General features: G+C 41.9%; 1 protein-coding gene across 15 annotated transcripts in view; it reads right to left on the bottom strand.

Moving 5' to 3' along the window:
* KCNMA1 (potassium calcium-activated channel subfamily M alpha 1) overlaps positions 1-16574 on the bottom strand; it is a 561760-nt gene that overhangs the window by 121996 nt on the left and 423190 nt on the right. For all 15 annotated transcript variants that reach the window (XM_081007630.1, XM_081007632.1, XM_081007631.1 and 12 more), the window contains 2 exons: positions 14868-14954; positions 12610-12686 (listed from right to left, as the gene is read on the bottom strand). In XM_081007630.1, coding sequence (XP_080863756.1) covers positions 12610-12686; positions 14868-14954 — 164 coding nt within the window. The remainder of the gene's footprint in view (positions 1-12609; positions 12687-14867; positions 14955-16574) is intronic.

The following is a 16574-nucleotide window of genomic DNA, read 5'->3' as shown; positions in this document are numbered from 1 at the left end:
TTTCCTCCCCTCAGTACTAAGGAGATCACAATCCCATTCGTTGAGCATGCACCTCAGAGGACATAAAACCAATTTGACGAAATACCAAATTATGTCCATTGCAAGAGATGCTGCTACTAGCTGGGATTCCTGCATTGCAGGGGGTTGGACTAGATGACACCCAGGGTGCCCTCCAATTCTACAATTCTGTGGTTCTAAGTTCAACATTAAGGGCAGTTCACATGTAAGGCATCACCAGAGTGCACCAAATATGGGTCCACTGGAACATGTTGAACCAATCATTATCATCATCATCATATTTTCTTTCCTGTATCTACAGTATTGCGGGATTTCAGTATTGTAGCCACCACAAGAAATAAATTTGAAAAGCCATCAAATGTCATAAAGTCAATGATTTCCCCCTTTTTCAGTGAGGCTGATGAAGCTCAATGCAAATTGACAGTTCTTCAACTTGGAATGGTTTCAGGTTTCAGTGCTTCAAATGTGCTGTCTTTGAGAAAGCCCAATTTGTTCAATTCTCTAACGTGACTTCATTCACAAATAACACATGAAGGTGAAACCAAAGGACATCTTATAATTGTTTCTCATGTTGCACTGGGCCATATTTTATTGGCAATGGCTTAGCATGAACTAATTTAATTTTAGTGACATTGAAGCATGTCGCTGGTAGTCAAAAAGCACAACCCGTAAGAGCAAATGTGCACCCAAACTTTTTTAAAAATAAAAATAAAAGGCTTGTAACCTTACAAAGAAGCAGTCACAATTCCCATGTTAATTTAAAACATTTCTCATTGACTTGGGGGTTGCTGTTGTTTTTAAACTGAGAAAGGAGGATAAAAATCTCCCAAAATGGGTCAAGTCCTATTCTAAGGCCTCTATGACTTGCTATACACAGTATATCTGACAAGCAAGGGGGTAACGCCATGGTTGTGGGGAAACAGGCATTGAGGGAGATGGATGAGTGATCTCTTCAGCAGTGATTCTGTTCCTCTAAAACTTTGCTTGCATTTCCTGTGGCATGTGTTCTTGGCATTCTCTTTGAGTTATCTTGCAGCTGTTTGAATATGTCAACATGCAACATCAGGCTCGGTCAGCACGCCATACATCATTCCCCAGAACTTGATTTTTAGGAGAAAGCAGGAATTCCACTACAGCTTTTGATAGGTAACAGTTTAGACTACTAAAAATTATTCCGGACAACTTATCATCAGTTTTCCCCGTCTTTTCTTTGCATCTCCATAACTCATTTAAGGGTTATTCAGAAAAAAGAGGGGAAACATTTCTTCATTCAACAAAGATTATGTTCGTCCAAATATTCCTACATTAAAAAACCCCCAAAACATAACAATATTTGGCTTTTTCTTCTTGTTTAAAGGAAAATTAAGATCTGGTCTGAAATGCACTGATTTGGTGAAAGAAAAATGAAAGTTCTTCCATGCATAATATACAGCTGCTTTGAAGAAGCTTCTACTAATCAAATGCTGTAGCGAAACCCAAGTAACTGCCAGTTGTATAATGTTTTGATATTGGTTAGTAACAGTCCCTGGTTTTCATTTCCATCTAAGTTGTATTTTGTCAAAATGCAATAATAGAATAAGACACTGGGGGAGGGAGGGTACAGAAGAGGAAAATATTTAAGAACCATTTTCTTCAACAATAATTTGTATTCTTCTGTTCAATAATGGAACTGGTGCAAGGCACATTTCAAGACCCAATGCATTTCAGGGACTGTTTTTAATTATTAATATCAATTATTCTGGAGACCATGCATCATTTTATAATACATTCTGTTAACATGCAGGAAACAGTCTCAAATCTGATAGCAAACTTCTCAAAAGGACTTGCTATGAAGGTTTTAATCAATCATCATATGAGCAATCACATATCAGAGCAGCACAGTTTATAAGGCAACATGCTTATTACTCTTCATTCCTGTTACACAGTCATTTTGCATTCATACCAAATAGAAGAGGAAAATAAATATTTTTAAATATACCCGCAAACATATAACAAGATGGAGTATTAGGAATAATGGTTGCTGAGCAGATTAAAGACATGATGGAGTGATTAAAGCTGGTACAGCCAGACACATACTGTTTCCCATTAAACCACCATAAATGTTAATTAAATATGGCAATCAGCAGAAAGACAGGAGACTCTTCTGTACAACTTCATTAATTTTGGTGTCATGGTACTTGGAGCACCTCTAAAAATTCTACAAAAGCCAACCAGTTTCAATCATATACCCTCGGTAGAAGGTATCTGTCCACTAAACAATATTTTCACTTTGACAAGCAAAGCAAACAGGGATAAAGGTCTTCTCTGCTGATTACCTGGTTTTTGTTACCATTGTCTATCCAACTGCTACCACTCCTCTGCCTGGCTTTTACATCACCAATGGTAACAAAAAGTAGATCTATGAGGACATCTAGTGGAATTGCACCAAACAACAGCTGGCTAAAGAAAACCTGGACTCTGTGTCAGTCAACTGGGGTTGAGTAAAAAAAAAAAAAATGGAAAGGGGGAAAAGAGCCAGACTACCATTATGAATTGAAATGGATACAATGTCATTTCAATTCAACTTCTCTTATGATCCACAGCAAGAGGTAAATGACAACAAAGGAAAACTTCACAAAGAAATTACGGTCACAAAGGAACTGTAGTGTTACAGGAACAGCTAGATTGATTTAATTTGCCTTGTGGCGATGTTGGAAAAGATCATCAACCTGAAGAATAGCAAAGGGTTCCCCCACAGCAGTTTCAGCTGTGTAAAAAATATTTTAAAAATTTAAAAATACAGCAGCGTGTCTTAAAACTGGTTGTGACAATTGATTTTTCTCTGTGCTCAACAGGCAGAGCTTTTTCTCCCTTGTTCCATAGTACGCCAGGGAAACCACAGCCTTCCTGAGCCTTCTGCAATTTTTTTTTTTTTGAAAAGTTCTGGCTTTTAAAGAATATTAAAGGGAGAGTGTTAGCTGTTTCCGATTATACAGATTGCCAGGGCTTAGCAGTCAAAAATTGCTTAGCTATATATAAGTTATTAAAGGAAGCAGTTTGATCATTCTACTATATAGTACTTTTCCTAATGTTTCATAGCATGTTTGGATTAATGGTGTCTAAGAAAGCAATCAACTTTTTTATATTCCTTGCCTTTTATATTCCTTCAGCATACAACATGGGGAAGTAGCATGCTTCTTAATAAGTATCTACACTAAAATTATATTCTAAACTGCAAATCTAAATACCACTGAAAATCCTCTGCACACCACAGTCTTGCCTTTCCCACACTCAGTAAGCATCAGCAATGTATTGCCTGCCAGTACTGGTTCTAGCCGAGATCAGAGTTTGAGTGTTGATGTGCAAGGAAGAACGAACAAAACTTTACTTTTAGATCATTTAGGGCAAGTTGGGCAGTATTATTTTCAGTCGAGTGCCGCATTTCTTTAGGGATAATCTGTTGAGTGCCGCATGCTGACTGTGCATGGTGCTAAAACAGGGGTCAGCAACCTAAGGCCCATGGGGCACAAGTGGCCCACGGGGGTCATTTAACCGGCCCCTGAACCAAGCCGCCAGTGCAGCGCGGGGACTCACTACCGTGGCATCGGAAATCGTGTCTGCGCAGACGCAGGTGCTGGAAATCGCAGGAGCGCGCGATCCGGCCTGTGGAGGGATCTCCGCTGGAGTGCACCGGCCCAGGAGAGGTAAACCTTGCTGACCCCTGGGCTAAAAGCCAGCAGTGGGCAAGGCCAGAGTCAAAGGAAGCATAACTTTCTCTCCCTTTCTGACACCTGCTTCCCCCCTCTTTTTCTCCCTCTTCCTTCTGATTTGCTGTTCAGTTTTACCAAAGTTCTGAACTAGCCACTTGCAGGGGGCTTTAGGAATCAACTGGGGGCGGGGCACATAAAATTAGGCTGAGGGACACATGTGTCTCTAAGGCTGTTCACTCCTGCTTTATCTAAACATTGGCAAAATAACACCCTATAAACTCACACCAACAGCTGTGGGTGTGGATTTTGTAACCAGAATTGGCAAGTAAAATCTACCCACCTTGACTCACCTCTGAAAATAAGGTATGTGCCAGCCCCACAATGGATCTTATTTTGACTGCCGAAATCTGACTCCTCCAAATATTCAGGTAACAAGTTTGGATTTCAAATAACAATGTTTGAATACACTAAAATTTGATACCCAAATTGTGCATTCATTGATTGATTCAGACCTTGTCTGTTGACTGGGACTGACATTTCAGTTGACACAATTTATACCTTTCAAAGACTATGGATTTATTTCCCTGCCAGTAACTAAATGATTTTGCTGAACATTACTTAAGAGTTAAATATATTCACAAGTATCAGGATCCTGACTGGGATGATGTTTTACAGAACTAGTGTTTCTAAGGAAAACCAAACTAATTTTAAGAGTAAAACTAGGATTATAATTTAATCATTATAATTTAATAAAGTAAAATGAACTCTAATATGGCATAAGGTTTGTTCTCCTTAAACATGGTTAGCTCTCCCAGTGCTCTAGTCTCTGTGCTTGCTAGTCGACATATACATGCCATCTGGGGACAGAGTTTAGTGTGCCAAGCTAACCCAAAGTGTTAAAATACACCTGGGTCTTAACCAGAGCTGGGGCAGCAAATGATCCATGATTCCTGCTAACCATGGTTAAGTCTTATTTCTGCAAAAAAAATTAATAAGAATGTTGATAAACTGCCAGCTCGTTATAAATATCAAGGCTGCCATAAAACTATAAAGTCATAAAGCTATAAAATCATATAACTCCAGGGAAATGTATGTGTGAGAAGGAAATCTTTCAAGTGGTGCAAAATCCAACAGTGCTAAGTTCTGAGCAACTGGTTCCAAATTAAATCAACAAGGGGAATTTAACCCCAGAAAGGCATACTAGTGAATTCTTTGTGAACTCTGTGCAAGGCAATGATCTTGGCCAGGCATGGCCAAACTTGGCCCTTCAGATATTTTGGGACTACAACTCCCATCATCCCTAGCTAACAGGACCAATGTTCAGGGATGATGGGAATTGTAGCCCCAAAACATCTGGAGGGCCAAGTCTGGCCATGCCTGATCTTGGCTCTATTCAGCCATCACTGATCATCTTGAACAAGCTGGCTAATTAATGTGATCCCTGAGTTGCTCACGAATGCCGAGCCGTGAACATGAACTAACACCACAGAAATTTTATGTTCCTCCTTGCCTCACAATGGGTATCATAATCACTATCACTAAAGGCTACTGAAGTGCAGGAGTACACAAAGTAACCCCGTGTGATAACAGCTTTTTGAGAGGTGCCAAAGATGCACTCAAGCTGGATGGGAGGCCCACCAGGCAAAGTGCCATATTATTGGGGCTTCTTGTCCATACACGTGTCCCCTTTTGAAACTGCAGTTCCATTCCACTACTTTAAAATATTTTTAAGTGGCTTATCAGGAGGCTTATCAACCCTGTTGCAAATGGGGGCAGGGGTTGCATTTCAGGAAAGCCAGCAGGATGGCTCCGCTCCTTAGACTGAGCACCCCACATCCTCTGGAGGACAGAGGTGGACTTGATTCCCTGAAAGCTTGTGCCATAATGCATTTGTTAGTCCTTTAAAGTGCTACAAGGCTCTTGGGTGTTTTTATTTCTTAAAAGAATATTCCACACCATGTCCTGCCGCTACTTAACTCTCCCCTCAAGTGCGCAAGACTAATTAGAAGTTTAGCTTGGAAGCTGTGGAACGCCCTCCCATCAGATGTTAAGGAAATAAACAACTATCTGACTTTTAGAAGACATCGGAAAGCAGTCCTGTTTAGGGAAGTTTTTAATGTTTCATCTTTTATCGTGTTTTTAATATTCTGTTGGGAGCCACCCAGAGTGGCTGGGGTATAAATCAGGCATAGGCAAACTCAGCCCTCCAGATGCTTTGGGACTACAATTCCCATCATCCCTGACCACTGGTCCTGTTAGCTAGGGATCATGGGAGTTGTAGTCTCAAAACACCTGGAGGGCCAAGTTTGCCCATGCCTGTTATAAATATATTATTATTGCTGTTGTTGTTGTTGTTGTTGTTGATATCCTGGATTAGCTGCAGCTCTCTGCTTAACACATAATTGGTTACAAACCAATTAAGCAGCCCTATGCTCTGATACATTACAGAAAATGTAGTATTTAGGATTTCCACAATGCTAGCATTCTTTTTCTGACAGAGGTATTCTTTAGTCTTTCTTTCTGAAACATAACAAAAATGCAGGAAGAAGGAGACTAAGTTCACCAGGCCAAACTATCTACAGTAAGTCTGCCCACCCCCCCTGCCTCCCACTCAGTGCTACACTCTATGCACATACGATGCTGTACACTAGACTGACCTGGACTCACTTTTGCTAATATTTGAAACCAGATAAATTTCACAATGTGATGTCCTTTTACATATTTCTGTATCTGCATGGGAACTACTTATCTATGAGTGGTTTATAGCTGAGAGCAACATTTAAACAACCACATAGATGGTGGATTATTGCGATGGTTCCTGGCCATGGAATTGGTACTTTGCTTGAGGCGAAGTCTTGGTTCCCATGGAAAGAGTGGTACAGTCAGCCCCTACCTATGTGATCAGGATCATTTAAATGCCTTCCCTGCTTTGTGGGTGCTACTCACAGGGAAGTGGTCCTCATGTGTTTTGGAGGGCATATGAAAAGCATTTCAGTAGGGAGTGATAAACAAAATTGGAGACAGTGGATGCCACTAAAAATGTGCTTAGGCCATGCACACATGATTGTTGTCATTTCTTCAGCAAAGTCTACAGACTGAGGGAAATACTTAGCAACAATAATTTATAATTAGTACTTTAGAACCACCTCTTTCTACTGAAGAACTGGTGCCTAATCAGTACAAGTACCACAACTGTATTAGCATATCAGGGTGCCTTAAGTGGTGCACAGATGAGTATTTGCTGAGTTTGAATGTTTGATGCCGGAAGTCATTCATTGGGTATTTTATATTGAACATTCTGTGCATCTTAGACTGGGAACTAGAACTGAACAACAGAGGAAAGGGCATTTCTGCAATACAAATGTATACTGGTTTAAACCCAGTTTAAAACCAGTATACATGGCTTCCCTCAACCCTCCACAAAAGACTCCTAAGAACTGGTGTGTTTTCCATTGGAGACCCTTGTAGGACAACAGTCCCCAGGGTTCTCCTGGGCTGAGGGGATGAGTATTAACCTAGTCTGTGATGTTGACATGCTGCAAACAGGGATGGCAATTTCTCTCAGCCTCGTAATACATAAGGAATTAGGAAAGCTTGAGAAAAAATTGTTTGATTTACAATTGGAGGGGGGGGGGAGATACAGTTGGGAATGAGAAGAGGCCAGGGGAAAGCAAGTTGAAAGACTGCTGTATTTTCTTCAACGTCGCCCTAGCCCACAAGGTCAATAAAGAATGAGGAAAGATTTGGGTATGAGACGCCACCGCTACATGCAACATAAAAGTGTAAAGAAAAGAACCGGAATACTGAACAAATGAATACTCTCTACTGGAAGAAAGACAGGTTGGATTGCACTCTGGGCTACAGGGAGCCCGTTTTTACTCACAATAGATCACTATCAGTGTGTAGTTAAAATATAGTAGGGGCCGTGTTCCAAGGCAGCAAGAGGAAAAATAAATCAAAACATTGTCAATTATCACAGGTTAATGCAATTTCCTTCAAACATTATCAGTGTACACAGACATGACCTGTACCTCGGGGGTTCAATGGCCCCCTTTTGGAAGGAAGCATCGCGGCTGGAGGAGGGGAAGAAAAGCATTGCATATTTATACTAAACTGGTTAATACAACAAGAAGAAACAAGAGTAAGTATCTCCCCTGTTGCAACTTTCATCTCAGGCTGGCTGTGGCAAATATAAACATTAGAGCTGTCATTCAGTTACATGAATCAGTCGTGTTAAGTTTTCATTGATCATTCTGTTAAATAAGAAAGTCAATCACCAAATTATCTGAATATGAATCAAACGATTGTTCTGCTTGGGGGAAAAAAACAATGTTTATTTTTAGATGATCCATGCAAACATTTCATAGCATCTCAGCAGGCAGGCACCATCTTAGAAGAGGGTTCTCCTCCTTGCAAGAGAAGGGGGAAGCATCTCTGCTAAAGTGCCACCTGCAATTTTTGTAAGAGCTTGCATTATATACATATAGTTTAAAAGATGTCTAACACACTTAATCGACTAAATACTGCAGCCTCAATGAAGGTATGTTTCTCTAACCACAGTATGTACACATGCATTAATACTGGCTCTCTGCTGGAAAGTTGTAATGAAATTAAAGCAAGAACACAACTGAAAGCAGATTATACCGCAAGGCTACCACAGTAATCCAGAGCACAGGATTTTCACAGCAGAATTTCTTTTTGGACAACATTACATGAAAATGTACAGATTATTCAAGGAATAGGGAGAAGAGGGCTGTAAGAAGGGGGGGGGATATCTGTGAAAGAAAAGCACGGTTACTCTAATTATCTCTGGCTTTGTGGAACTGCAGAGCTCTGTGCTGAATTATTAATACTAGGCTTAACAGGTTTGGACAAACAGCTATGTAGGTCAGACTCACTTTTAGACCCTGACAATACTGAAGCTAATGTTCAGACAGCATCTGAAGGGACGTGAAACCTCTGATGCATTATTAAAGAACATGGCTTTCAACTATCCCAGGAAACTGCATGTAATTAATGCCACAATAATTAAGATTTCCATGTAAAAAAAGATATTCTATCAAATTCCATTCACCTGTACACACAGGTTTATTCTCGTGCCTCCCTTTCATCTTATGCATAATTTCCATTTAAGGTTTCTAATTTTTATTATAAAGCTCATCAATTACGAAAAGCAAAAGTGTGGTGGGGGTGGGAGAGGGAGGGCAAAGAGAGAAAAGGTTCGCTCTCACGGCCATCCATAAATGAAGCTGACAAACTGAGTGGAGAGTGTAGAACTCCAAATCTTGCAGCTTTACAAAGTCCATTGTCGGTACTAATGTAGCTATTTGACATTTTACAGCAGATTAGTCAAATTCTGCTGCACAGAAAGACATGGGGAGTGGAGAGGAGAGGGGGAAGAGAAGTAGGCAACATTCCTCCTGTCCTTGTTGACATGCTTCTCTCCTAACATGGCCTACAATCATGTACTGCTAGTCTCCTGAAATTCGACTGAAATGAATCATATTCCTTCTGTCTATTCACGTGCACTATTTACCTAGCTTTCACCAGGTGGTGCTACACTTCTCCATGCCTCTGCCAATTTACAGGTGAAAATGGCAGAATAGACAGTCCCCAGACTCAGAAATTCTTGGGGTGAGGGTTGGAATCTTGGGTAGCAAGACTACAAAGACCTCTGCTTCACTGCTGGAGGGCTGGATTGAAGAGCTGTCACCAGTATGACTGAGCTGTGTCGTCATTGGCTTTCTTGTGAACCCTGGGGTTTCTTTAAAGCTTACCAGGGGTCCTTCAGTGAGAAGAACATGAAGGGCAGATAAGCAGCCTTCAAAAAAACCTTGCCCACGGATACTGATCTTCCCTGCAAGAGAATTCTTGGCCTGCTATAGGGAGCCTTCTCTGCTTACACAGAGCAGCATGAAATGAGTGAAGTGCCCCCCCCCAATTCCTCTAGAGCAGCCTTTCTAAACCCGTGGGTCCCATATGTTGTTGAACTACAACTCCCATCAACCCCCAGCTAGCAAGGCCAGAGCTCAGGGATGATGGGAGTTGTAGTCCAACAGCATCTGGGGACCCACAGGTTGAGAACCACTGCTCTAGGGCATGCAAAGCTATTGTGGCAAACATGCAGAGGGTTCCCAGGCATTCTAAAGTCCTCATGTGACAAGAAAGAGTGGAATCGAACACATTCACCCCCCACTTCAGGGTTCAAAATCGCACAGGTAGCCTACATGAGTGGAACAGAATCCCCATTCCATTACAGAGGCAAACAGGGATGGCAAGAAGATGACAGGTGTTGGAACTAGTGCATTCACAAGCACTCTCCTTCTTCACTGGAGGGATTTAGAACTCCAGCACATGGCTCTTCCCTGAGGGATGATCATGCATTGTGACTGGGCACGCAAAAAACTGCCAGCGACTCTCAACAGTCTTAGGTATCATGGTTCACTGGCAGTGCCTTAATCAAATTACAAGTAACGGCCCAGTTACATCCAGCTCTAGGTGACATCCATTGGAATCAATGGGATTTGGCCATGCATAATTAGGCACAGGTTGCTCTCTAATGAGGGATCACTTATATTCCGTATGTGTTGAGATGCCAACTGCATACCAGGTTTGTGCCTGGAACCACACAGTTATGTGAGCAAACCCTGCTGCCACAAAGTGGGTTTTCGTAGGGAAAAATTGCAGGGCAGATGCAGTCGGTAGAAGGTGAATTGGCTGCTTTCCTCCTGCAACTCCCCCTCCAGGTTCCAGACCTAGATTTGCATTGCAACAATGCAACTTGGTGCGTTGTATGCAATTCTGGCCAATGTGTGGACTCATACGCAGATGGACTCACACAGAAATAAGGAGACTTAGGATGGGATGCAGCAAAGTAGCCCTATCAGGATAAAGGCTGCTCAAGAACTTCTGCTTGTGCATATTCCCTTGGCAGAAGCCCCAGAACAACCCATGGAGGAAGGAAAGTGGGATTGTTCCATCTGGCAAGCTGAACTGCTCGCACAGACACAACATTCATAGCAGTGCAATGCTGAACTCCACTCTTAGTCTGCAATGCTATATATAGTTGCTTGGGCATAAGTCTTGTTGAACTCAATGGGACTAACTTCTGAGTGGACTGAATAAGACTGTGCTGTGAGAAAATACTCAAAGGGGGTGGGAAGATCCAATTTTGCTATGCATGCCTTCTTCCCAACCTGTCTGGTTGATTCCATGCTCAGGACAACGTTTCTGACATCTTCCTTCTATGCCATACTTCATTTTATTTCAGCATCTGTCCAACAGTTTTTCATTCGCCAGAGTGACTGATGCTTGCAATCACTAGACTATTTCTTATATACCGAGGGCTGACAGTTTGGTCCTCTGAGGGCTTCCCTGTAGTTTTAGAGTTACCTTTTGCTGGAAGGCATTTTGGAGGATTAATTTCCAGTTCTTTAATTTCCTCTCATTGGCCTCCAAAATGTTTATTCTCCTTTGTCATTCTGTTATCTGTCTGCCTGTCATAATATTTCTGTATGGGCAGTGATGCAAATATATGATCTGCAGTATTCATATAAAGGAGCAGTTTATGTGATCAGCAGAATTGCGATAAAACTTTGTCTCTTCCCTTGGAGTAGACCACTTCAGCCTTTGAGAAGGGCTATGTTCACCCGGGACACGGGTGGCGCTGTGGGTTAAACCACAGAGCCTAGGACTTGCCGATCAGAAGGTCGATGGTTCGAATCCCCATGACGGGGTGAGCTCCCGTTGCTCGGTCCCTGCTCATGCCAACCTAGCAGTTCGAAAGCACGTCAAAGTGCAAGTAGATAAATAGGTACCGCTCCAGCGGGAAGGTAAACGGCGTTTCCATGCACTGCTCTGGTTCGCCAGAAGCGGCTTAGTCATGCTGGCCACATGACCCGGAAGCTGTACGCCGGCTCCCTCGGCCAGTAAAGCGAGATGAGCGCCGCAACCCCAGAGTCGGCCACGACTGGACCTAATGGTCAGGGGTCCCTTTACCTTTACCTGTATGTTCTTTTCCCCTTCCAACCCCCAACCCCCCAACCTGTGCCGGAAAAAATAGCACATGAATAGGAAGGATAAGACGGTTTTGTTATTGGTGAGAAGCATGCAAACATGCGACCCACAGCTCTCAAACGCAAGCCCACGTAGTTGGAGTCCACATAAAGTGTTATCACTTGATTCTGCTGATTATATAAACTGGCCCTAATATTAACTCGTTTCCTGCTAACCTAGAATAAATAAATGGACTCTGGCTGAGGTTTTAATGCACCAGTCAGCTTTTGCACAGTTTGTTTAGGGAGCTTCCCAAAGTTTGGTCCCTGTGGAGCAGCTTGGGGATTATAGATCTGCTTTGCTTCCCAAGGCTGGACACAGCCTCTTTAAATTTCCTGCCCAGCTCCTTCTGATCAGTGCTTGATGTCCACGATTTGTATATGCAAAACAAAACAAAACAAATACGTGCAATGTTCAGGTAATTTAAAATTAGGGTATTTTCCTTCATGTAAATCATGGTGGGTGTTTGCTTCAAACAGGCAATAATTGTACTGATCTGTGGAAATCCTTATTAATGTTTTTGGGCGGGAGGAGTGGGGGGGTAAAACATTAAGCCTATATATGTAATTTTGACACCTATACATAATGTAATCATTCTCTAAATTTTGTTAACTTAAGATGCCAAATAAGTCCTAATAACGGCGCAAGTATAACAATTTAAATCTCAAAATATGCAAGCAGATATTGCAGGAGACAGTTATGAACTGTGTTGGTATGTACAGATTTCCTAGCCTCTCTCTAGCACTATTCAAAACGTAGAAATATATTTAAAAGAGATCCCTTAATGCTTAACAGTTCCTGTAGAATAGAAAAGCTAGTGGGGGGAGGGGGGAGGAAGATTACTTACGTCGTTTGCAGCCGCATTTTTTTATCCTTTTGGGATCTGTGATGTCATCATGACAGGCCTTGCAGTAAAAAAATGCCCTAGAGAGGGAGGGAGAATGGAAAAACTGACACATTTCTTAATCCATACAAATGAAATTAGTCCCACATTTCCTCCTTGCTACAAGTGCCAAATTAATGAAACATGCCAGCACTAATTTCCTTTAATCTTTTGAAAGGTTTAGACATTTAAAAAAGGAAATGTTTGCTACAAGACAATTAATTTCAAACACAAGGCCGGGTGATTCAAGTTCGTGCTTCTTTTAATAAATTTAACTTGAAAATAATTGGGGGAACGGTTAATAAATATGACACGGTGGATCAGATCATCCAGCTTTCATCTTGGAAAGTAGCATCCAAAGTGACTTTATTATCCAAACACACAAGAGATGAAAACACTGTTCTTGGCAGGGGAATTGCTGGCTCAAAGCCCCCTGGTTTTTATTTTTATTTTATTATATTTTTTTGAAAAAAGCAGACAGCTGAAGATATATAAGGCCATTTGTTCCACTTAGTTTCACATAGCTTAATGTTTTAGAGGAATTCAGATGCTGTCATGAAACAAATGCAGGACAATAGCAATTATTCTTGCAATTACAGTGCTTAGACAGACACCTCTGATGCTTTACGAATATTTGGCTTGGCTTAAGGACTCCTCTTAGGGACGCGGGTGGCGCTGTGGGTAAAACCACAGTGCCTAGGACTTGCCGATTGTATGGTCGGCGGTTCGAATCCCCGCGGCGGGGTGAGCTCCCGTCATTCGGTCCTAGCTCCTGCACACCTAGCAGTTCGAAAGCACCCCTAAAGTGCAAGTAGATAAATAGGTATCGCTTTATAGCGAGAAGGTAAACGGCGTTCCGTGTGCTGCGCTGGTGCAGGCTCGCCAGAGCAGCGATGTCACACTGGCCATGTGACCCGGAAGCGTCTGCGGACGGCGCCGGCTCCCGGCCTCTAGAGTGAGATGAGCGCACAACCCTAGAGTCTGTCAAGACTGGCCCGTACGGGCAGGGGTACCTTTACCTTTACTTAAGGACTCCTCTGCGAAAGGTACTTCTGCTCATACAAAGGGGGGGGGGGTCACTTATTTATCCCCGTGCACACACCTTATTGTAGGAAAGTATAAACAAGGAGGGGAGAACCGGCAACTTCCTGCTTGCAGTGGGGACTTCTGATCCAATATACTATTATTTATCAATGTATTTCTAAATGATATTGTGACAGATAGCCGGGGCTTGGGGCTAAATGAACTGCCTTTTTAAAGGTTCTCCTCACCCATATACTTTGAGCATGTGGTGAGATCATGTTTTGAGGGTCTCTGATTTCTAAGACATAGTCCTACAACAGGCAAGGCTTTGTGGTTGCAGCAGCCTCTTTATGGAGATCTCTCCCAAGTGAGACCCATTAGGCCGGTTCCCTATACTCTTTAGGAGGTTGACAAAAGGTGTTCTTCTTCTGAAAGGCCCTTCAAGACTCATGTGGCTGGTGTCACCTGATAATACAGATTAGTCTTACGATGCAATGTTGGTGATGTTCAATGGGTATGCTGTTTTAGTGCTGATTTCAAAATCTTTAGGTTTTTTTATGTGAGTAAGCGTAAGCTGCCTTGAGGTCCACCTTGGGCCCATTTGTTGGGGCAGCGCTTGCTCCAGCTTACCTGGACGGGGCTAGGGTGAAGCAAAGTGACAATAAAATTGGGGGTGGATGGGTGACAGGTGGCACCTGCACAGTCCTGCCTCACACCAGCCCCATTTGGATGTGGAGTTGATGCAGTGATGCTGGTGTCGGGAGCATGGTTCCACCACACCACATGGGCCACCACTGAGTTGGAACTACAGTATCTGTCTGTGGGCTTTTCAGAATCATCTGATTACCTGCCAGCAGAAACAGAACACTGGACTACATGGGCTTTTGGTCAGAACCAGCAAGGCCTTCTCTATCTTTTATCTGCACTGCTGAGGGTTTGCTCCATTCCTCACCAGATGAAGGAAATTTATGTGGGACTAGTTTCTGGAACACACCTTGGACAGTTACCAGCACAGTTTACTAAGACAGTTTAAAGTTGCACCATATACCACATTGAAGGAGGAAGAGGAGGAGGAGGAGGAGGAGGAGGAGGAGAAGGAGAAGGAGGAGAAAAAGGAGAAGGAGGAGGAGGAGGAGGAGGAGGAGGAGGAGAAGAAGAAGAAGATCTAGAGAACAACATAAAATCTGACAACGTATTACCTTTTTACTTCTTTGGCATCGCTTGCAATGAAGAATCCTAAAGTACCCTCTTGAATCTTCACATGGTTTCCAGGATTGATTAATATACTGTCCGACGAAACCAAACCAAACAAAAAACAAACAAAAGCCAAGAAGACAACATCATGAGGTCATGCTGCTTTTCAGTTGTGAAATCAAACTAATTACTTTATCTTTGTTCTGTGATAGGGGGCCCATTAGTTGAGAAAAATCAAAGTCAGAAACCTGGAAGCCACTTTTATTGAAGGTCTCGAATCTGACCAGGGCTCCAATCTAAAGCATATTTTAAATATACCTAAAATTCAAAGGATAAACAATGGCAATAAACATACAACTAACTCCCAACACTTGCATTAGGAGTTGTGTGTCTTAAATTAGGAGAGGAAAAGTCTATGGAGCCTCTCAGAAAAGCTTTGATTTTTTTGCTCTGCATTAAAGGCTGACAAAATCATAATGATTGATGTGAAAGGAAGTGATTCCCAAGGAAAGAGTTGCTTGGAAAAGGCTCTATTTCTCAGGCATTTTACCTCTTCATGTCAATTTCTGTTGAAATAGGGACGTTATTAATGGGCCCCCTATCTCTATATATCACATTACTTACAGTACAATACACATATATACTCAAGGGGAATGGTACAAGACAACCAGTTACTGTAGCTAAAGAAAACATAAAATGAGTATAATGGTTAATAATTTCTCCATCCCAAAGCTCCTTTTCAATGTGCTGCCAATGGATAAAAATAAATTACTCATCCTTTCGGGGCGGGGGTGAAATCAGCTAGATCTGAAGAAAGGGGATAATATCTAATCACATTGTTCCTTGCTAACCTCTGTGAATTTCAGGTATGGTCATCAAAATGAATTATTTTGGGTTTCAGGCAGTAATCAGCATAAGTCTAAACAATGCCAGCTCAGGGGGTCTTGCAACTACATGAGGTTTGGTGGGATGTTGGGTAAATATATAAGTCCATTTACCGAGTATGTAACTCATCATCATGTGTAGGTATATAAACATTTGGAAAGCCAAATCAATGTTTAATTTTATCTCACTTTCAACATCAGCTTAGAAATATGGAGCCAGAGTAAACGTCTCTTCACTGCAGGACAGCACAGAGAACTGACTTACTAGCTGAATACACACAGGCTGTGGTAACTTACCACTTGATAAATGGTCATGCCTTTTTAGTGGGAAATATATTGTAGGAATAACTGGTTCTTTGTGTTAAAGGGTGCTAAGTGGTGGCTTTAGCATATTATTAACACTAAAGATTGGATGAATTTCTCTGGTGTTGCATCCTAATATCCTGATGAGCATGGGTGTTCATGAATCCCCCTTCTGATCCGCCCCAAATCCCACCCATGAGAAACCAGGTTCTCTTATTCCAATGCAAAGTTCACTAGGAATGTATTTGGTGATGGCAGGGGGTGGGGTCAGGAGGTCCCCAGCATTAACTTTTGCATAAACAGCAGCAGAGAGCTTGGGTATTAATATAACACTGTTGTGTTAACACCAGTAATCATTTTTCTCTTAAGTTTTTTTTCTGTATTCAGGAGAACAGCTTGTTCTGTGAAGTATCAGGCAATCCCAAATTCTTCTAGGGCAGAACATAGGCAATGGGTAAGATATTATATTATTAATTATTATTATTATTATTATTATTATTATTACTATTACTATCATCATCATCA

The sequence above is a fragment of the Podarcis pityusensis genome (genome assembly GCF_964106645.2).
Source record: "Podarcis pityusensis genome assembly, chromosome: 5".
In the NCBI taxonomy this organism is placed as follows: Eukaryota; Metazoa; Chordata; class Lepidosauria; order Squamata; family Lacertidae; genus Podarcis; species Podarcis pityusensis.
This window is presented reverse-complemented; position numbering and strand designations above follow the sequence as displayed.